The sequence below is a fragment of the Lissotriton vulgaris genome, chromosome 6 (genome assembly GCF_964263255.1).
Source record: "Lissotriton vulgaris chromosome 6, aLisVul1.2, whole genome shotgun sequence".
NCBI lineage: Eukaryota > Metazoa > Chordata > Amphibia > Caudata > Salamandridae > Lissotriton > Lissotriton vulgaris.
In genome coordinates, this window is record NC_141694.1 from 442,356,512 (window position 1) to 442,380,465 (window position 23,954).

General features: G+C 41.7%; 1 protein-coding gene across 1 annotated transcript in view; it reads right to left on the bottom strand.

The window, feature by feature from the left end:
• The window catches only part of KHDRBS2 (KH RNA binding domain containing, signal transduction associated 2), a 1,060,381-nt gene that overhangs the window by 391,704 nt on the left and 644,723 nt on the right, over nt 1–23,954 (bottom strand). The window contains exon 6 of the mRNA XM_086925219.1: nt 23,041–23,236. Within this exon, the coding sequence (XP_086781345.1) occupies nt 23,041–23,236 (196 nt within the window). The remainder of the gene's footprint in view (nt 1–23,040; nt 23,237–23,954) is intronic.

The window sequence follows — 23,954 nt, forward strand, 5'->3', positions numbered from 1 at the left end:
TAGGGAAATTGGGTGGGAAGTAATTAAATTATAATTAATTAAATATGTAAAATTATTTATTGGTATTTATTTAGAATTAACGATTAATTAAGTTTTTATGGGTAATTATTAAAATTGTATTTGCCAATTAATTTAATTTAATTGATTAATTGCTAATTATGTTAATTTGAATAATTTATTTTCTGTAGCGGGTGGTGGGTTTATAGGGGAATAGGGTGGGAAGTAATTTATTAATAATTAATTAAATATTAACACTTATTTAATTGTATTTAATTCGAAATAATTATTAAATAATTAATTGTTAATTTGTAATTAATTTGTATTAATAGGTAACTAATTGAAATAAGTATTGCTAATTAGTAATTTTAATATATTAATTATTATATTATAATAAATTGTTAATTATTTTTAATTAATTTTTTATAGATATTAGTTTATAATTTTTTTAATAATATATGAAGTATTTACTTTCCCTAATGTTGTATTCTCTGGAGTGTGAATAGTAATTTTAACCATTACGCTATCCAAAGCTTTCCCTTGAGGTTCCGTGACAATTGTAAGTGGTGTTTTCGACTCGTTCAAATATGGACGAGTTTGGTATCTATGAACCGTAAATGACGAGTTTAGTGGGTGTACGCGTTTTCGCTATGCTGACCTAAACCGTTTCTTCATCTGAACCCACGGGTTCCATCTTAGATATGGCATCCATTTTGTCTCTTGCCCTCAAGTAGCCAGCGAACGGACATTGTCCACTTCGTGACCCTGGGATTCCCAAACTCTTGGGGAAGACACGTGTTCCTTTGAGGGTGTCTTTATGACGAGGGGGATGACACTGCAAAAGCAGATGGCCCCACTTAAGGCTCATCTTGCTGTGCCGGTCTATTGTTTCAGCCATGCATTCATTAGGCATGTCTCCTTTGATCCTGCAATCGTGTTTCCGATATCACCCCCCTTACACTCTTTTCAATCTGTTGACTATCCTTGTCTTCCTCTGCACCTGTTTCTGACTCTTCCTTAACTCGTTTACAGCCGGAATGGAATGTACTAATGGTGGGAAGATGTACTTTTACAGTTGGGAACCGGCGATGCTACTGTAATTATGTTCCGGGACTCTGAATACATGAAAGCGACCCTTCTAAGTTTTACTGTGGGAACTATGTTGTAACCTTTCGTTCACTATGTTGTTCTATGACAGAAATCTGTATAAAAGGAGCGATCCACAGTTGCAATTTGAAGCAGTCTCTTAGAACCTACACGTGTTGTATTTCTTGTGACTTCTGTGTTCCCTGCAGTAAATAAACCTTGATCTTTGACGCCGAAGGAAGTGTCCCGTGTCTCTGTCATTTGTACGCCGGAACAGGTAACCCACGAAGGTTTCAGGTGTTGCCCCCTGGCACCGCTGGGTCTTAGAATAACCCAGTCCTTCACCCTACTGTTGCACTCTTTGGAGTGGGAATAGTAATTTTGACCCCTACGCTATCCAACCATTTCCCCACTGTTGCACCCACTGGAGTGGGAATAGTAAATTTTACCTCTACGCTATCCAACGCTTTCCCTACTGTTGCACCCACTGGAGTGGGAATAGTAATTTTAACCCCTACGCTATCCAACCCTTTCCCTACTGTTGCACTCTTTGGGGTGGGAATAGTAAATTTTACCTCTACGCTATCCAACGCTTTCCCTACTGTTGCACCCACTGGAGTGGGAATAGTAATTTTAACCCCTACGCTATCCAACCCTTTCCCTACTGTTGCACTCTTTGGAGTGGGAATAGTAATTTTTACCCTTACGCTATCCAACGCTTTCCCTACTGTTGCACTCACTGGAGTGGGAATAGTAATTTTAACCCCTACGCTATCCAACGCTTTCCCTACTGTTGCACTCTTTGGAGTGGGAATAGTAATTTTAACCCGTACCCTATCCAACCCTTTCCCTACTGTTGCACTCTTTGGAGTGGGAATAGTAATTTTTACCCTTACGGTATCCAACACTTTCCCTACTGTTGCACCCACTGGAGTGGTAATAGTAATTTTAACCCCTACGCTATCCAACGCTTTCCCTACTGTTGCACTCTTTGGAGTGGGAATAGTAATTTTTACCCTTACGCTAACCAACGCTTTCCCTACTGTTGCACCCACTGGAGTGGGAATAGTAATTTTTACCCCTACGCTATCCAACTCTTTCCCTACTGTTGCACCCACTGGAGTGGGAATAGTAAATTTTACCTCTACGCTATCCAACGTTTTCCCTACTGTTGCACCCACTGGAGAGGGAATAGTAAATTTGACTTCTACGTTATCCAACGCTTTCCCTACTGTTGCACTCTTTGGAGTGGGAATAGTAATTTTTACCTTTACGCTATCCAACGCTTTCCCTACTGTTGCACCCAGTGGAGTGGGAATATTCATTTTAACCCCTACGCTATCCAACGCTTTCCCTACGATTGCACTCTTTGGAGTAGGAATAGTAATTTTTACACTTTTGTTATTGTACGTTAATAATATTGGATATTATTTATTTATATTTTGTTACTATATATATATATGTTTTAACAAATATGATTTAAAACATTTTTTTATAACTTTCATTATTTATTTAAATATTATAAGTTAATTTCAGTATTTTTAAGTATATTTTAGTAATTAATTTTTATTATTAATTTAATTTAACATTGTTTTTAGTAAAGTCGATATTTTTATAAACTATATTTCAGTAAACGATATTTTTAACTCGATATTTTAGTACTTACCTGTTCGTAGATAGAAACTCGATATTATGTCTGTCGATATTTTTTCAACGATATTTTTGATGGTTGATATTCTGTCCCTCGATATTATGTCAGTGATCCCTCTTGTCCACCCCATCTGAGTGGCCACAGTGGAGTCAGGAGTTACCAGACCGCAATCATTGGTGTTGGGGTCAGTTGCTTCTAGTGTCCTGGGTTTGTCATGCTATGTCTCTGCAACCTAGGCCAAGTAAGCTCTTCGGCACTTGGCTTTAAGGGTAGTGAAGGTGAGCAGTTAAAGGCTTCTCAGTGAGGTAGTAGGGGGGCATAACCTCAGAACTCATGAGTCAAACAATAGATACAAATGTTGTACTATTCAGCACAATGCTTGTCTTAGAACAAAAAAGAAGCACTTTAGCAGCACAGCTAAAAGAGATACTACTTCACACAGGGATGAGTTCCAACTACCCGGTTCTACAACACCACGGGTTAAACCAGTCCTTATAGTTAACACACCCACATCAGTGTCCCAATTCAATGGTGGCAGATCCCATCCTGCTGCAGTGTTCCAGGACAGTGGCTTTACCTCCCAATCTCCTAGTGACCTAGCAGTGCACTTAGGGCAAGAAGTGGCTTAGGTAGGTGGTAACTGCTTGTTTTAGGTAAGCAATCACTAAATATGGAGACCTGCAGTTCAGTTCAGTTCAGTTCATATCTTGACATAGATGTATTGGAACGGGTTACTCCTTTCAATGTGCCATTGAAGCACTAGACTCAGTCTCTCAACACAGCATTCTGTTTTACATTTCTATGCAAAAGTGGCTCAGTAGTTGGGGTGCACTGTTCATGATCTTATTGATGGCACTTATGTCAGTGGGCGAAAGGTTGTGGTGCATCTCCACCTATATCATTACCAAAGAAAACAGTACAGCTGGCCTTGGTCAGTGGTCAGTGGTGTTCTGTCTTCGGCAGTTCCAGCCTACAGGCCACTGGGAAGTCACTTTGCTCTGGCAGTGATGATGTTTTTTCAATCGCAAGTTGACAACAGCAGAACAGGTCCCTCAATTCACAGTCAATCAGCATGTAGGTCCATAAGGGGTTGTCACTTCATGCAATTCCTCACATGAACCATACATAGGAGGCTGGTGATGCCTTTAAATTTAGGAACACGTTTTCTTAGGATGCTCCATGGCTCAAGAAAATGTTTGGGCTTCTCCTGCTGGGCAGTCTCTACTCTTGCAAGGGCAGTTACTCTCCTTCTCTTTATGAGTAAGCAGACAGGTGGGTAGCTCTCTTGGCACCAGGCAGACCAAAGTTCCTCCAGTGAGTGTTTGCCGATGTCAGGTGATATCCCCTCACCTCTGGGAGATGAGTTGTAAATTTTCCACCAACCCAAGATCACTGAGGCTCTTTGAGTTCTCTGTGGAACACTTGGAACTGGAAAAAAATAGATGGTTTGGATCCTGCCTTCATACTCTTTTTCCAGATTTGGTACTTTAAACCACTGTCTGAAGCCTTCAAACTAGTTTGAGATGCCTTTCAAATGTCATTCCAGCTATAGTTCAGACTCAGCCTTTTCACAAAGTGAAAGCTTCTATAGCAGGTAGAGACAATGCTAAGTCTAAGCAGTTGTATCTCAGAACAAGGGCAAAATAAAGTGTGAAAATCGGCACCTGACTGGCATCAGCCTTCCTGAAATAGCAACCAGGAAAGACAAAAGTACAGGCTCTGCCTAAAAACTTCCTCTAAGTTAACTACAGAGTCTACTGATTCACTCCATCTCCAATAGAATCTACTAAATGGAAGTTCTTAGGAAGTACAAAACAATAACCTATTGTTAAATGGTCCTCAAAGAATTCCTAAGGGTAGCCCCTTTTTCAGTATCGGTGCCTCCCCTTCAGCATCAGGAATACGGAAAATGAAGTAAGACTCTCTAGGGATGAGGTATACCATCCTACATTGCATGCATGTTAAACCAGGTGCTGTCCAAGGTGGATTCCACAGGTTACAGCACTCAATCCTGCTTCCCCTTCACACTATACATGCATGAACTAAAAAAGCACATCTAAGCAGAGAATTACATGAGTGAGGCCTGCCATAAAAGAATGTTTGCTCAGTACTATCAATGCACAAACATATATGTGTTCTGCCACTACAGCTTCATTTTAACAGCCCAAAACATAAACATTAGTTCTGTGTCTGTAAAGAAGCCACACTAATGCACCACTCCAGGTCACAAAACAGGTTCTGAAGCTTGGAATCACCATGAACAGGTTTGGCCTTAGCAGGTATGCAAGATTAGCATGCTCAGTGGGCCAACACAAATCAGGACAAATCAGGATACAGGGAAGGAAGTTACCTTGCGGGGACAGTCCCATCCCAACACTTCCCCTATAAAATTGCACTAGTAAGTCAATTGTTATTTCTCTCTCTCTTTCTCATGCTCTCTCCTTTTCTCTCCTGTCAGGAAATTGAAATCTTTCTACCCTTGCATTATTGTGCTACACAAATTACTCTGTGCGTGCATTCATGATTCAAAGTAATTATTAATCAGAAAGATTTCAAATGGAACCATTGATTACAACCGATTTTCTTCCCTAAAGATAACCATATTGTTTCATGTTATTCCGTCCCTTTAGCGATAGGATCCCATAGAATGTATCATAAGAACTTAAATCAAAATAAATGACTTTTTTCGGTAATTGATCAAGTTGACCATAAAATTACATGTATAATAACTCGAGTATGAGCAACAAATTGTCTTTGCATGCTTTTGGGCTGGTGTAATTATAAATGCGCAGCCCTTTGTCAATGGAGATTTTAATTATGCCATGTTTTACCCACTGTAAATTGCTTAAAGATGAGTCCCAGCTCCACCTGGACATTGCCATCCAGGTACTCACACCATCCGCGTGTCCAACATCATCGGACAGTTTGTTAAAAAAACATTCTGCCTCCCCCAAACATGATTTAGGTGGAGGCGGAAAATGTTTGCTGCAAATTAAAAATCTGCAAGACTTTGAAGAACATTACTTCCAAACCAAAATACTTTCAAAGATGCGATTTGCACATAATTTACGGCAGTATTTTATTTTATGATCATCAAATATTTTAACTTTGTATAAGATACCATGCAATTTAGAACATCCTTCTGATATTCTTCCAAAGAGCTGTCCTCCATTATCCTTTTCATCTAATGTGCATTGGAACTCTTCTCAGCACGTTGAGTATCCTTCCAGTAACAATAAAACTGCGATGTAATTTACTAGCAAATCGATACCCTAGGCCTTTTACATTTCCATAAGTGGATCTGAAATTAACTACGAGATCATTTCCTGTCCTATAGCTATTTGCACAAAGAGGTCAGAAACATATTTTAAATGAATTTGAAGTTCATGGTTCATAACATGAGAAGCACCTAATCCTCATATTTAATGCATTTTTATGGTGAACCATACCGCATGATTGGCACAGAAGTAACCAGGATCAAGTGGGGTAAAGAGAATTCTACACTATTGAACACTACATTTTTTGCAAGTTATATTTGCACTGCAAATCAACAACCCTAACAACCCTGACCATGGAAAAAAGATGCTGAATTAATGCAGACACGTGGCATTTTAAATGGAACATTTATGCGCACTTGGCAGCAGACAATAGTCATCAGGGCATCATTTGTCATAGCGCAATGTCAAAGAAAGAATTTGGAAAAGGGCACATTGGAGCCAACGTCAGTTTTTCAGCATTGTTCTGGTGAAAAATAATAGATGATTACTTGTAGTAAAGTATGTGCACACTGCAAAGAATGAAGCGCTGGTATCCTGAGTGCCAGCCGCTGCAACTGTTTTTCACATGCATTGTTGCTTTCATAAAACAAATGTTCTTGGATGGTTTGTCATTCAAGACAATTTTGTCAACTCGCCTCTCCAGTCAAGCACCGAGCCTACTTCAAAATACTGCTCAACATTTCCCCGTTCAAATGAAATATCCACTTTTTCAAGAAGACGGTCATGGAGTGAGTCGTTCCTACTCTCATGCAATCCCTGACAGACAACCACTAAATACTGGAGGCAGATCAGTCCATGTCCTGCTCATGTGAGTCTCATTTTTTCACCAATGTGCAGTACACAAAATTAAATAAATGCAATATAAGAATATGATGACAGAGGCCATTAAGTAGGAAACACATGCAGAGGAGCCACAGAATTGACTGAAAGCGAGGAGAGCATTCCTTCGCTTGGGAGCAAATAAAAAAAATTAAAAAAAGATACTAGGGCAAAATAAATTTCAAATCGAATCCGTATAGGAGATAAAAGGTTACGAGGAGCAGTAGATAGTGACAAGAGGTAAATGAAAGGATGGGCATGACAGAGAATACACTTGAAAACAGTCCAGAAAAAGACACAATAGGTGACACGAATGAAAGAGCTGCCAGTGAAGAGATGTCAGTAAAAGAAAAAAATCACCAGTCAAAATAGCAATTGGAGTGAGGTAAGAGAATACCTTGGAAGATTGCAATATTGAGTGGAACAGCAATCTGGATGATAGAAGATCATTTTATACAAGGGTAAAGATAAGGTGTTCAGTGTCATGAAAGATGAGAAAGCAGTTTGAAATGAAGTGTCAGCAACACAAATCTGTGGTTGGATAAATATATAGTGATTCATTAAAATGCTATCTATTTGGTGAAGGATAGGGGTGAGGGAGGAGTACAGTGCATAGAATCAAAAGTAAGGCAGAAATAGGGTGAGCAGCAGCAAAAATAAGTGAAATCAGGACACTAGAGAAAAAGGACAGGAAACCACTGCTAGACTCTAGGTGAGAAATCTGGATTAGTGTAAATATGATTAGAGTAGTATTCACTTGCTAGCGATAATACCAGGGCCCCCTGATGCTGCCGCAATGGACTCAAGGACAAAGAAGAGTTGGTGGTTTGCTTGTGTCTGTGATCTTGCATGGTTGAAGCAATACTTTTGATCATTGAACATTGAGGAGTCTATAGTGCAACTTTCCCTCCTTTACTTTATTTGATTTAGGCAAGGGTGTGTTGCACCATCTTTGTTGGTGGTGCACTAAGACAAGAGGTATAGGCAGATATAAAGAGGTAATGCAAATCCAGTGGTTGCCATGGAGAGGAGCAGCTGTTGGAGCATGTGTGGTGAGAGCAAACCTGAGCCAGCATAAGTTCCCAGGACTCCGATAATTGGTTATGGCAGAAGGAGGTATCTCTAAGCCATTCATCTCTGCACGGTCTGCGCCCGCGGCCCCAGCAGATAGCAACATGCCGCTTGGCTAATAACAGCATCATAGCAGCCAGTCTACTTTCGTCTGCTGGTAGGATTTTAACATATCAAACACTTAAAGAAACTGGTGGTCCAAACTATGTGTGACTCGATTATGGATTAAAAACTCTTTTTGGTACTTTACTTATTGATTAGTGGTAAGTTACATGGTTGAAGATGGCCGTCTCTCTTTCCTCATTCACACATAGTTTGGACCACCAGTTTCTTTAATTCTTTGATTGGTTGATTGGGGGGTTGAATCTGGTTTTGGTCGGTAAATGGTCCCTTAGACCCTTATCCCTTGTGGATGTGTTGTTAGGATTTTAACATACTCAAGCAAAGCAGTAAGTGGAGAGCGCTCCATCTTGCATTCCAACATTTCATCTAATACACCAAAGATGCAATTCCAGTATTTCACCACATCCGCACATTTCCAAGCCAAGTGCATGAAGGAGGCCTCAGATGCACCACAACGCAAGCATCTCGCATCCCTGCTCAACCTCGTTCTGCACATCCATACAGGGGTCCTAAAGAGTCTATTAAGGAATTTGAAATGGATAAGCCTCAATATGTAATTGTTTGACATATCTCTAGACTGTGTGCAGCAGTACGCCCATACTCCCTCCTCAAACGGGGTTCCCAGACTTTCCTCCTATTCATGTTAGGCAGGGGGACGCTAATTGGAGATTCGCGCTGCATGCCAAAATAGATGAGTGATATAAGCTTGCGAGGCGACGGTTTAGATAAAAACGCCTCCAGAACATGAAAAGTTGGGGGGCGCAATCGGGAACGAAGTACATAGCTCTCGTAGCTCTGCCCGTAGTGGGAAGTAAGTCAGTCTATCAAGGAAGCCAGTATGTTCATCCCCCAGTGCAATGTCCATGCCAATAAAGACACCATCCAGGAAAGAATGTCCCAGCGTACGCAGCTGACGCTTGCGCAGTTGCTGGCAGAGCCCTGCCTCGTTCATGAAAAATGTGCATCTCCATCTATGAACTTCAATAGCATGACTTTTTTTGTCTCAAACGAGATTGCACCCACGATTATACTGAGAGTAAAGGAATATAAAGCAAGGATATGAATTAAGCAACGTTATGAATGGCGAAAATCAGAGGAGCTGGGTTTCCTTCCATGTTCGATCATCAGGCAACAAGGAGCACCTTATAAAAACAATCATGAAGATTCGGAAAAACTACGAACTGTTTGTTATAAATGGACTCATTCAACATAATGGGAATGAGCGCAATAAATATGAGCATTATATGAAATAGTACATGGAGGGGGTGAAACACTGCATTCTGGGTGCTGTAGTGGTACTATTTTTAAGTAATTGAAAAAACTGCGTTCAGTTAGTCCGCTGTTAATGTCAGTCTAAAACTTTGGGAAACACAGTCGCAGGTTGTTATCTGGTGATGTCGAATATGGGCGGGGCAACACATAAGAAAGATTTGTATTCATAGATCTAACTCGCACATAAGCGTTTGACTAGGGTCTCTGTCCACCAGGAAATTAAAGTATGGAATGATTCATCTTAAAAGATCGGTGTGATTAACAGACCACGGTGAGCATATAGCAGTTTACATTTGCACTTACGTTCGTGGTAAAAGTTTATTGTTTTGGTTTAACAGACATAAAGAGAGGACTGATTAGTGAATTAAAGTCTGGACTTAACTGAGGAGAGTATGTAAATGGATCGGATGCACTATGTTGGTGGCTTTTGAGCTCGGGTTGATTTATTGCGAACATGGTTTGGAAAACATGAAAATATGATTGAAGCTTTGAACTGATGAATTTTGTTGTTTTTAATGTAGAGAAGTGTTGCATGGAGTTAATGAATATGGCTAAAACCTACATTTGTATTTATAGAGAAACCTGAAGAAGGGAATTCATTTCCTGAAATGCAGTGGGTTGTTACAATAAATGTCATGGTATGTGAAACCCATTTTGCACTCATGCACTTTTGTGAAAAATCAAAGTCAAGATAAAGATTGAATGAAATGAATTGAGCACAAGTCAAGAGTGGATAAAATTAAATGATCAAATTATGAAGAAAGAATGAGAGTAAAGCATGAAATTGATTCATTGGATTCAAACCAAGTCATAGCTGTGCAGCCTGGTGGAATCGGTAAAGGGTACCTTCGTGGATTTTTCATTTATGAAAGGATATGCTGGATGTCTAGTGAGCGGCACTGACGGTGCCAATAAGGTGTCTAGGTGTGCCCTGCAAAGCAGTTGCTGTCAGGCCCATACCGTGTAGCCCACCATGTTAATTCCAGGCCTCTGGAGGTTCTGTGGGCGGAACAGCACCATGTGTAATGGAACTGGGTCCACCAGGTCTCTTCCGGGGCAGGATGCACCATAAAGAGGGTAGGATATACCCAATGAAACCCGAATTGGGCCTGCGTGCAGCTGTGGAACAGCTCCATATCAGGGGCTCCGAAGCCGCCCTGCTCAAACAAGAGCATGAAAGTCTCCCAGGCCACTTGAGGGTGCCCTCCGGCCCATGCAAGAGATCCTAGATTGGAACAATCTCCTTTTGAACTCCGAAGTAATGGGGAGTGGTTGATTCACAAAGACATATAAAAATTTAGGCAGAATCATCATTTTGGCAATGGCAATCATGCCAGCAAGGGAAAGGGGGAACGTCCTCCAGCTGGATAAGCGGCTCTCCAGCCACTCCATGAGCCTGCCGTAATTGTATCTCCATAGTTCCTCATGGTCCCTACTAATCGAAATACCAAGGTACTTCACAGAGAAGTCCACTCACTTAAACTGGAATCGTGACTGAAACATGGCCGTAGCAGCAGTGAGAGGAAAGATCATAGATTTCCCCCTATTAACATTAACCCCTGAAAGGCTGTTGAATCTGGTGATTTCTCGTATAAGGGGATCAAGATTAGTTGCCGGATTGTTGACATACAAAGTCACATCATCCGCATACATTTACTCGAGGATTGCCCTGGACGTAAAGTCTAGCCCCCTTTGGGCATGATGCTGCTGCAGTCTGGCCGCCAGTGGATCCATTGCAATGGCAAAGAGGAGGGGCGAGAGCGGACATCTCTACTTCGTTCCACGGGCCACGGCAACTCGGGGGGAAAGTTGACCCCGTTGATCCGCAGCCGAGCTGTCGGAGAGGTGTAGAGTAATGCTATCTTTTTAAGAGAAGCTGGACATAGGAGGAAATATTTCCTAGTGACTTCTAGACAATATGTAAGACGCAGGTAATATCATATGGTGGAACAACGAACCTAATAGAGGGATTTAAGAAAAAAAATATTCAATATATATAGCAATAGTTATGCAATAGAATAAGAAAAACCAAAGAGATATTCATAGAAAAAACAACAGGCTACAGGGACATTATAGTTATATATAACACAAGTAGGACCTAGTTTCCATAGAAAGAGCTTTTATTGCAAACAACTTTGGCGCACCGTGATGTTCACAACATGTTTCAAAACCTATACTTTAGTCGGTTCAGTTGCTGTGTTGAAATTTTTAGGGTGTTCGGTCAAGTGGGGGCTGGGAAAAATTGGGGGTCCTAAAACACATTTTCACCATGCATTTTCCTATAGGGATTTTGAACATGACTACAGCCCAGCCCGCTGAACAGAATTACACCAAATTTGGCAAAAAGTCCTGTAAAGCATGTGTTTTATGATTTGGTGTAAATCCAACCATTAGTTTTTGAAATGTTGAAGGACAAAATATTATATATATCTAGGGAAGCAGATTGTCTGCAGACCCACCAGACCCCCTCCTGACATCTGATTGGCTGCCAACACTTCAACCAGGAAGTCCCAAAATAACTTAAAAAATAAAAAAATGGAGTTCAGGGTAGGAATACCCTGATACTGTTAGCAGTGTCCCCAAGGGACCCCGCTGGGGGTTAAAAGCATTTTTTATAATTCGATTTTGCCATGGATTTGCAAATGGATCAGTGGATCCTGGCAAAATTGAAAAAGAGACACACGGTCTGCCACACTTCTTTTTCAGGAAGCCCCCATGTGGCCAAATACTGGGGGCATGTAAAAAGTAAAGGAGGTGGGTGCATGGGGCCATGCTCCTAGGGTTTATGAATTCTGAGGGACCACCACCTCCCCTGGGTATTAATAATAAATTATGTGGGCCACATGGACCCCTGCCCCGGGGACCGCCACCTCTCCAGGGCTAAATATAAACAAATGGGGGGCATCTTGGACCCCCATGTCCAAACGACCACCACCTTCCTGGGGCTAAATAAAGGGCATTGTGGGCCTCACAGACCCCCCTGTGCCCTGGGTACCACCACTTCACTGTTGTTATGTTATGTTATGTTAAAGAAATGTGTTACCGCACACGGACACCAATTGGTTTCATGGCGCTCAAAGAAAAAGTGGAAGAACAGAGCAGTCGGAAGTGAGCAGAGAAATTAATCATAGGCTAGCTGGAAAAGATAGGTTTTGAGGGATTTACGGAAGCTGGTGTAGTCAGAAGAAAGCCAGATTGAAAGAGGAAGAGAATTCCAGGGAGAAGGAGCAAGAAAAGAAAAACAAGAGCCACCACGTTTTTTGCGTTTGAACCTGGGGGTGATTAAGAGGTTATGTGCAGAAGACCTAAGATGTCTCGAGGGGATGTGGCGTTTGAGACTAAGAGAGGTAAAGGCAGGGTCAAGAGCAAAAAGAGATTTGAAAACAGTACAACCCATTTTGAACATACAGCGGGAAGCGACTGGGAGCCAATGCAGACTTTTCAACAGGGGCATAACATGTTGGTATTTTGGCTGTTGGAAAACCAATCTGGCCGCCTGGTTTTGTACCAGCTGGAGCCGATGGAGGTGATACGCAGGAATCCCCACATACAAGCAGTTCGCATAGTCAATGCGAGAGGTGACAAGGGCCATAATAACAAGTATGAGAGCCTCTGTGGATAAGAACCTATGGATTTTGCCAAATCTGCGTAGATGGTAAAAGCAGGACGAGGTAACAGAGTTGATTTGAGGTCTCATCGACAGGTCACTTGAAATGATCACTGGGGCTTAAATAAGAGGGTGTGGGTCCTATACAGCCCAGGGGACCACCACCTTCCTGGGGCAGGACCTAGGACAAACACAGGAGGGGACCGTGTGGACCCTCTACCTGGAGCCATACATAGCCATCTGGACTGACTCCTGCTATGTACCATGGTGCCCACCCCAGCGATATAGCTGTTTTCTGTGTCTTTGGTGAGATATTCCCTGCCAAGCCACAGCAAGTGCTCTGCTTTTGGAAAGAGAGAACAGAGAAATGCTCTCGCTTGCTGGAAGCTGAGAATTTACTTTGACACACAGGGACCTGCAGGAGGGGGTCCGGCAGGAACCATGGGGGCATTGAGACTCTCACTGCGGTCCCCAATGGAGATGCTGGGCCCCGGGAGATGGAGTACACAGGCAGAAATCGTCCCAAGGAGAAGTGCCCCTCCTTCAAAATAAAAAAAATTAAAGTCCAGGCTCTGTGGGATGGGGTCCCCATGCCCAAGATCAGCCTAGGAGGGGCCTCACTTCCCTAATAAAACAAATTAATGTGAAAAAATGATGTGGCCCACCAACTCACAGGAGACCCCACCACATTTCACCATCATCCAGGAAGCATGCCTCCTGGTGCACCATTAGCTGGGCAATTCCGGGACCGATTCACAGAACTAATCTAAGACAAAGTCCTAAACTTACTACTTTTGGTATTCAAAGAAGTTAGGATTTTGTCTTAAGTTTGTCTTAAGACAAACTTAAGACAGACTTAAGACAAACTTAAGACAAAATCCTAACTTAAGTCTGTCTTAATTTAAGTCATCTTGTATGCTGAGGTTCTTTGGGGACAAAGGAGTCCTCATGTTACCGTCAAAAGCTGGTTAGGGGCCACACCCCCTTTCTCCACCACTCTGCAAACATGATTACTAGTTAAAAAAACACAGGTTAAAGGGATGTTATAGTATAGAGTCCGAAAAACCTTCGAAATGTACTTAAAAAACCAAAGATTACAATGACGCTATAGTTGGAAAATACAATCTTCAAAAGCCTTCAAAATTCTCTGAAAAAAACAAAGGTTGAATGGATGTTATAGTTAGGCTCACATTTCACTTGTAAATAAACAAAGAAATTCTGCAGTTTAGGTTACCTGAGATAACTACAACTTACACCCCCACAAAGCACTGCTTATGACCTCACATATTAGATCACACATCGCATGGTCAGTGACATCACTAATGCCTATATATCTTCTTTTTTATAGTAATGAATAAAAAATAAAGCAAAATATTTAATTGAATGTAAAATATATATTTTAAATATTAGTCACCTATTATATATTCACTGAAAAAACCATATGTTTCACACATGTAATAGTTAGCTGGACATTTCACTCATACAAAACCATTGATTATAGTCAGTTCAGGTAACTATAACTCGCGCGCCCGCAATGCACTGCTGATGACGTCACATATTACATCACTCATGACATGGTCAGTGACATCACTCATGACATCACTGATGACATCTCAAATGACATCACTGAAGACATCACGGATGACATCATCCAGTGAATGTGTGTCTTTCTGAATTTTTTTTAATGTATGTATATCTAAAGGTGGATGGAAGAATAAATGGGTAAATAAGTGTCTAAGTAGATTTTTTGTAAAATTTATTGTAAAACTGACTTATTAAGTGTATCTTAGTGAATACATGTATTAGAGAGTAATGTTTAAATATGTAAATATCTGTATCAGTGTCTCACTTTGTGTATAAGTGGCTGCATGGGTTGGTGAGTAGCTACATGAGTGTCTATATGGGTTATTAGTTGGTTTTTTGAGTTTCAGAATGAGTGTCTGTATGGTTTGGTGGGGGTATTACTTAGCGCGCAGATGCATGAATGACTGACTCACTGTATGTGTTTTGAAGGCAGCATGTGTGGAGGACTGTATGGGTGGATGAGTGTGTGTATGGGTGTGTTAGTGAGTGAATGATTGTCTCAATAGAATCTTTATGAGTAACTACATATGTTTTAAATTAGTATAAGTGAGTATTGATGTGTATAAGTGAGTATATGTTAGAGTGAGAGATTGGAAGAGTTCCTGTATAAATAAGTATGTGTTTCTGTAAGTTATTGTTTAAGAGAGTAAGTATGTGTACTGTTAGAACTGTGGTCTCTAGTTGGCAGAGGTAGGTACCACTGTCCAAATAGGGACTCTTGCTTCTAGTCAGGGTAAGGAGGATACACTCTTTAGATAAGCCCTGCTCACCCCCTTGGTAGCTTGGCACGAGCAGTCAGGCTTATCAAAGGCAATGTGCAAAGTATTTGTAGCAACACTCACTGTAACACAGTGAAAACACCACAAACTGACTCCACAACAGTTTAGAAAAATAAAGGTATTTAGTCTAGATCAAAACAATAAAAATCCAACATACACAGTTGAAGAATATGGTTGCGAAAGAGTTCCTAAAGTTGCGATTAAATAATCCACAGTTGACTGAAAAGTTCACAGTTGCGTTATGTTTAGCCAACAGTACCTTTAAGTGCGACAAAGTTCCAACGCAGATCCTGATGTTGTGGAAAACAAGCGATGCGTTGCTGCTGAGACCATGGGGAGGCATTGGCGATAGTCCTGCTGCAGCAGCGGGCGTGTTGCGACGAATCCGGGCTTTATGGGGAGGAAGGCGATGACTTGTATGGATTCCAGTGCATAGGTTCCATAGGAAGTTTGGTCTCGCAAAGGCACTATGCGATGATCTGTAGGGGCTGCGACGATCTCCTGGGCAATGATGCGTGATCCAGAGGCGATCTTCCTCTCGCAGCTTCTCGATGCGATGGCTCTGCAACGATGTCTGCAGCTACGTGATGCGAGCCCCAAGCAGGCGGTGCGGCGATCTCACCCAGCGATGACAGGCTCTGCGACGATGCTCGCAGCTATGGTGATCTTTCCGCAAACGAAGGATGCGACGTCTCGGGCAGCGGCAACAGGCGCTGCGACAATCTCTTCCTTCGTAGCGGTGGGAATTTCCTCGCACTGTCTGGGATGTGCTCCGCAAGCGAGCAATGCGATAACTTTTCTGTTGCAAAGTCTCTCAAATCTTGGTTTCCAGCTTCCCAGCACAGGTACAACTTCCTGAGGCACCACAACTGGCCCAAGCACTCTAGAAGGACAGAGCTCTCTCAGTAGAGCTCAGGGAAGCTGGGGGTGAAGTCCTTTTGTTCCCAGGACTTCAAAACAGGGAGCCAGCTCACAACAGGCCCTTGGAGATTCCTTCAAGCAAGAGGACACAGCACAAAGCAAAGTCCTTCCCCTCTCCTTGGCAGCAAAGCAATTGCAGGTCAGTCCAGCATCACAGAGCAGGACAGTCTTCCTTCTTCAGTCTTCCAGCTTTCTCCTTGGCAGAGGTTCCTTCTTGGCTCCAGGAAGATCAAATTTTCTGTAGACAGGGGTCCTGTACTTATACCCCTGAAAGTCTTTGTTCCCTTTGTGCAGGAGGGCTCTGAGCCCAGTCTGGATCAGTTCTGGGTGTTCCTTGAGCAATTTTTTTTCCTGGTTTCCTGGCCTCTCCTTTCCTTTCAGAGAGAGGGGCAGGGTCGTCAGCCGCCCAGCAGGAGGTGGAGCCAGCATTGTGGAGGGAAAGCACAGCCCTGGAACACTTTGTTAACATGATTCCTTCTCTCCTTTCACAGTGCAGGGCAGAGACATCAGACACACCACATGGGGTGGAGCCAGCACTGTGGGGGCAGGCAAAGTCCTATTCAGGTCCCAGGTGCAACTCCTCCCTCCCATCTAGATGCAGATCTCTCTATTCACCCCTGGGTAGAATCATTCTGTCTCCTGGAATCCCCCAGCCCTGTCACTCACAAACCAGGCAGTCAATTCACAAACCAGCCAAGACACACAGAAAGTTCAGACAAGAGAACAGCTACTTTCTAAAAGTACTGTTCTCAAACACAGGATTTAAAAACAACCTTTCCTAAAAGATGTGTTATTAAATTCTGAGTTCAGGGATGCCAGACTTGTATGTCCTATATTGCTCCTATGGCAAGATATGCTGGTAGGCACTGTAGCCAGCATTCCCCATGATAGCCTATGGGGCAAGATAGCCTTACAATAGTGAAAAACGAAAATGGCTCTAATTCACTACCAGAACCTGTCACCTGCACTAGTACAAATGAGTGTATGTGTATGTAGATGTTGGAATTACTGAATAGGTTGTTGTAACTGGTATTGGTGTCTTCATTTTTTTGAAAATTTTAGTTTCTGGTTTTGAATGTGTGTATCAAATGTTATATTAGGGTGAGAGGAGGTCTGCCACTCTTTCAAAAGGATGATGTCATCTGTGATGTCATCAGAGATGTCATTTGAGATGTCATCCGTGATGGCATGAGTGATGTCACTGACCATGTCATGAGTGATGTAATATGTGACGTCTTAAAAAGTGCATTGCGGGCGCGCAAGTTATAGTTAGCTGAACTAACTATAACGGGGAATTTCAATGGTTTTGTATGAGTGAAATGTCCAGCAAAGTATGGTTAGAATTACTTTTCAGGATCAGTAGTAGGCTGAAAGATGCAGCACTGAGGTTTCTCCTAATAATAGGTGAGTAAATCGGAATTCGTAGTTCGGCTGATTTTAGAGGAATTTTTTAAAGTTCCAAAACTCCACACTTAGAAGAATTTCCAAGTGAAACCAGTCAAAGTTAGCCTATGGAAGGAAATTCAAGTTACTGTAAGTATGCTTAGAATTATTTTTCAGGATCAGTAGTGGGCTGAAAGATGCAGCACTGAGGTCTCTCCTGATAACAGGTGAGCAAATCGGAATTCGTAGTTCGACTGATTTTAGAGAAATATTTGTACGTTTCAAAAATAGACACTTACAAACTTTGCTGGTGAAAACCACACAATAGATTCCTATGGAAGGAAATACAAGTTACTTGTAAGTATGCTTAAATTTACTTTTCAGGGTCTGTACTGGGCTCAAAGATGCAGCGCTGACGTCTCTCGTGATAAGAGGTGAGTAAATCGGAATTCGTAGTTCAGCTGATTTTAGTGGAATATTTTGCTCAATAGTGAAGGAAGGGGGCAGGACCTGATGTGACGTGTGTGCAAACACGCCCTGTGGCGCGTTTTAAATTGGGGAATGAATTCCTCTTCAAATCTGAGGTCCCCTGTGGACCAACTAGCCCACCAGGTACCTCCAGTATGCGCCAGGGAGCTGCATTGCAGAGAGGTGCTCAGAGGCCACGCCCCCTTTTTACAACAATCTGCAACACAGCTCCGTGGCACCTACTGGAGGTACCTGTTGGGCTAATTGGCCCCTAGGGAATCTTTGGATTGAAGAGGAATTAGTTCCCCAACTTAAAACCCGCCACAGGGCATGTTTGCACACATATCACCTCAAGCCCTGCGCCCTACCTTCACTACTGTGAAAACGCGCCTGTAGCACGTTCTAAGTTGGGGGATTAAGTTCGCTTTCATACTGGAGGTCCCTGGGGGCCAACTAGCCCACCAGGAACCTCCAGTATGCGCCAGGGGGCTGCTAGCAGAGAGGTCCTAAAAGGGATGTGGCCTCATTACACCTCTCTGCAATGCAGCCCCCTGGTGTGTTTCCAGAGGGGGAACTAAATCCCCTTGAATACTGGGGGTCCCTGGGGGCACACTAGCCCACCAGGAACCTCCAGTATGTCTCAGGGGGCTGCGTTGCAGAGAGGTGTAAAAAGGGGCATGGCCTCATTACACCTCGCACCCCGGGACACTGCAGGAGCCGGCCCTGGGTGTAGCCCCTCCTAGCAGTGAAAAGCCCCAGGGGGTGGTGGTCCCCGGGGCTGGGGGGTCCATCACGGACCCCCACATTTAAATATGTAGTGCCCGGGGAGGTGGCAGTCCCTGGGGCGTGTGGGGGGGCTTGAGCCCCCCCAACAGGTTTCTATTTTTTATTTTAAAAAGAAGCCCCAAGGGGTGGCGGTCCCTGGGGCTGCGGGGGGGCTTTGAGCCCCCTGCATACTTCGTATTAAAGCTCCGGGGGGTGGTGGACCCCTGGGCTCGGGGGGCCTCAGAGTCCCCCCATCATTATACAGTTAAGCCCCGGGGTGTCGAGGTCCTGGGGCTGCGGGGGGCCATAAGCCCCCACTATAATACGTAATTTGCCCCCGGGGGTGTTAGTCCCTGGGCAGTGTGGGGGATTGGTCCCCCCACACTTTATTTGTATAAATCCCCTGGGATTTGGTCCCCTTGGGGGCTAAATTACATTAAAGTGCGGGAGCCGCACTTTGTTTTTTTTTTGGATCGGCAGGGTATGCTAACCCTACGCGTGTCCCGTGATTTGTTTTAAAAAAAAAATGTTTTTGGGGCCTTGTGGGACCCCCTAAGCAGGCCTAAGGGGTCAGGGTGTATCTACCCTGCCCCCTTTTTGCGTTTTTCACATTTCTTTCTCTGTTTTCACAAGATGGCTGACAACACTTCCTGGTTTGGAGTGTTGACAGCTAATTAGCATAAAGCTTGTGCTCGGGAGGGTACGCATACCATACGCGTCCCATACTTGGTCTATAGCTATATCTTTGATTTTACTATTGAGGAACTACTGAACGGATTTACACCATTTAAAAAAAAGCGTACCAAACTCTACCTTTTTGCCAAATTTGGTGTAATTCCATTCAGCAGTTCATGCTGTACCCGTGTCTGAAGGTCCCTATGGAACATTGCAGAGGGAAAACCCGTTTTGGGACCCCCTTTTTTCTCAGACCCCACTTGACAAATCACCCCGAAACTTTCAGGATAGGAGCGGAGCGCCCCATCTTCTTGGAGAATTTCGCAAAGATTCGTCGACCGGCACCAAAGTTATTCCAAATAGAATGTTGCAGATTTCCTATGGAAACTAGGTCCTAACTATAATTACCTACTGGCGACTGCCAGTAGGTAATATGGATATTTAAACATACACACACATATAGGTGTGTGTTTATATAAGTATATATTGATATATATATAATATAACATTTTATTGACATTTATTTAATGTACATTATATTGATGTTATATATTAAAATATTTATATATATTTGTAAGTTTTTTTAAACAATATTATTGTGAAACTATATTTGTTTCCCATATTTTTGTACTTACCATAAGTATAGAGAATCAGCATTTTTGTAATCGATATTTTTAACACAATATTTCTGTATCTTTACATTGTTGTGTTCGATATTGTGTCAGTGATCTGCTGTTTTCACTAAATTCCTTAAAAATGTATCCCTCCAGTTCTACTGATTGGATTTTTTCTCTTTTGTCTTGTTTTATTTATTTAATTCTGCTAAATTTTTCTAACATGGTGTGAGATCCTTTTTCTGTGGTGTTTTCAGTGTTCTACTGTTTGAAGTCTTGCACAAATACTTTACATATTTCTTTTAAATTAAACTTGACTGCTCTGTGGCAAGCTACCAGAAGGCTCAGTACAGGTTAATTTGGGGTTTGCTTGTGTCTTAACCTGATAGGGATTGTAGTTGCTGCTTCACCAGGGTTTACAATCCAGTCAATCAGTAACCCAATTTCTCATGTATAATAAGTGAATTGATATAATATCAAGCGCTAAATGATTACATGAATGATGTTATGAAAAATAATTGTCCAATACCCAGAGTCTACTTTGTCTTGCGTGGCCTAGCTTAATCCAGCAGTAGGCACCAATATATTTTAAAGATATTGTGTTGATAAAGGCCAGTGTGAAAGGATTTCTAAAAATCCCAATGAATTATATCATCAGGTCTCCCCAGGTTTAATATACAAGGTTGAGGTTGAAAGGATTCTGCTTTATAATTCCAGCAATTACAAAGAAAGAGGTACAACCCTAATTTGCATGGAATTTAAAACGCAAACACTTGTCTGGTAGCATTTTTACATTCTTTTAGAAAGAAATTAGGCAAGGGAACTCTTGAACCAACGAAAAAGTGTAACAATGGAATTTGATTGATGTTAGTTATGGGGCACCGAAAAAATAAATCACACTTTAAGTACGGTGAGTTCTTACAGAGCAAGGCAGAAGGGAAGATGTGGTCATGAGCATCAAAATAAAGAAAGGACAAAGGGTTGGTGAAAAACAAGCATGATAGAACAGCGATAAAGATAGAATAGAAAAAGCTAACATTTTTAACATTGTATTTTGTGATTCAAGGGAAGAAACCTGGTACATAAATTAGGGGTAAATGTGTTAATGATAAGGGTTTAAAATTAATGTGCATGTAAGTTGATCGTCTATTTTAAAAATGGAAGAGAAACATGATTATGATATATTTAGGGGAGCAGAAGGCTTGAGCAATTTATTTTGTGGAAAAACAGATCCACAATAATTGACCCTGTTTTTCAATAGGCTATGTTGGTTCAAACATTCCACCATTCTGTGAATGACTTTGCAAATGAGCATTTGGTTGTTTTTTGATGAGTCAGTGGGTAGGAATTGGAGATACACTAATGGTAGATTGCTTATCTTGGTCGAAGCATATGACCTAGTAAACAGGGATTTACTGATGAACACTCACATGAATTATGTAGGGGGGAAAGGTAAATCAGGTTTTTAAGGACAAAATGAGAGGTACGTTTGTGAGAGAAAGCTATGCATTTTGGGGGTGCGTGTGCCACAACTACATAGTGCATATTTAGAAATGCTCATGGGAAAATTAATATTATTTAAAAAATATATATATATTGGTTGGATTAATGAAACTTGTATACAAAGATGATTTCATCCTGTATTTGAATCCAGAACAATGATATTCTAACTTGTATTTCAAGAGATCAATGTTTCAATGCAATAACGCCAAGAAATTGAATGCATGTCCGGGCCGAAAGATGACTTGTCTCTTATCTTGTCTGTTAAATAGAAACTAAACAATCTAGCAAGCAATAAAAATGTTTCCGTCATTTTAGGTCAAACAAATGGAAATCATTCACTATAGAAAGAAAGCCTGGAAAGAAACATAAAAAATGATAAAGTGCTCTTTAACGCATCTATTAAGTACCTTCCCCCACAATTCCGCAATTCAAGGAGCCCTTTTGCTAGTATTCTCAGAAATATAAACCACGCACCATATTAAGTGGGTGCATCATATGAGTATGATAGATAGATAGATAGATAGATAGATAGATAGATAGATAGATAGATAGATAGATAGATAGATAGATAGATAGACAGATAGATAGATAGATAGATAGATAGCTAGATAGATAGATAGATAGATAGATAGATAGATAGATAGATAGATAGATAGATAGATAGATAGATAGATAGATAGATAGATAGATAGATAGATAGAAAGATAGATAGAAAGATAGATAGATAGATGTGTCACAATAATAGGTTTTACCCCAGAGACCAGCCTATATATATCATGGTTCAAAACTGCCCTCCAACACCTCCAAGACTTGATGGAAAACAAGGTAGTGATGTCAGGTAATTCAAAGCTTTACTGAAATCCGACATGCACCCAGTTGTAATAGGTCAGCGGTCCTGTTGTCCGGTGACGTACCCGGATATCAACTGGATATCGATGTACCATTTCATCCGTGTCCCAGGCTTGGCCAACTGGGTTAATAAAAGGAGAGGAACCGCAAGTGCTTCATCTCCCAAGCTGATACTAAGTGTGGAGTACACAGTGTGCCACGTGCCACGCTATGCATTGGCCCTGATCGATATTGGCCCGCTACACCAGTGACACTCGGCACATTCCTATAATCTCCTCATCTTCTTATGCATGGAGAATTTAGAAATGCAATAGTCACCTATAGCACTTATTTTTTTCAATGCGTGCTTTCCACTCTACTGTATCATTTATCCTTGGCAATCAGAGCTTGGAAGCCAATGGAAATGCACATAAAGTTACCTGAGTAACTCAGAGTATGCTAACTAATTACCTCTGACAATATAATGATTAGCAATTGTCCTATTTTTGAAGCTAGTTAACACTTTAACAGTTATGTTACCTGCTTGATCCGATCACCTGTTTCATTATTAATTTTTTTTTAAAGATCGCATTCTATTTGCACAGAATGCACTTACATATTCATCATAGGTCTCTAGTGGGAGTGGAGGGGGTGGCCTGTAGCCCGTAGTTGCTGTAGTTCCTCTTGCTCGAGATGTTGCAACAGCCCTTGTGATAGGAAGTGCTGGCATGGATCCACGTGACACTGGTGTTCCTCTGGGTGCAGGAGCAGCTCGGACTGTTGGATGTGGGGGAACTGCAACCCCACGACCCCTGTGGAGACAGAATAGCCAATGTCTTAAATGTATGTTAGTTTAAGAAGTAAGCTGTTGATGGTTTGGTAGAAAGAAATGGTTTCGTTTATTTAAACAAAATGATCGTTTCGTGCATAATCTGAATATAAAAAACAGAGCAACAATAGTGATTGTATTAATTGGAGATTGTTTTTATTGATTGTAGTGACCCCTGAAGAAGTGCTTTTGAGCACGAAATGCATTGGGTTTTGACGAAATAAATACTGCCCTGAATGAAGAAATGCTTATGTCGTGTTCTTTCCAAGAGGTCCGGATGGGCACAGTGGGAGCACTAGAAATTTAGAAAATTGCATGATCACTCCGCCTGTGGAATTAAAGCATATTATAACCAAGAACAATGAGTAAAATGAACGAGTAGAAAGATGAAAATGGAGTACGTTTTTGAATTAATTGCCGAGATTGGCACAAGTAAGCTGTGCGACTGGATGGGGTGAAATGTCGCCCCAAAGTCATGTGTTAAATGTATGTAAGCCAACATTAAAAAGAGAGTTGCATCATATTTACATTTGCAGATTTTTGGATTTTTTAAAATTGGTTAGGACAATAAACATTTATTGCATCCATCATCTTGTTGTGTTTGCTATGTTCACCCAAGTGACTAAGAGTATGACCAGACATGGGTCCCTGGATCGCTGGGCCACTGGATTATAGCTAGCCTGGCTGATGAGGGGGTTGAT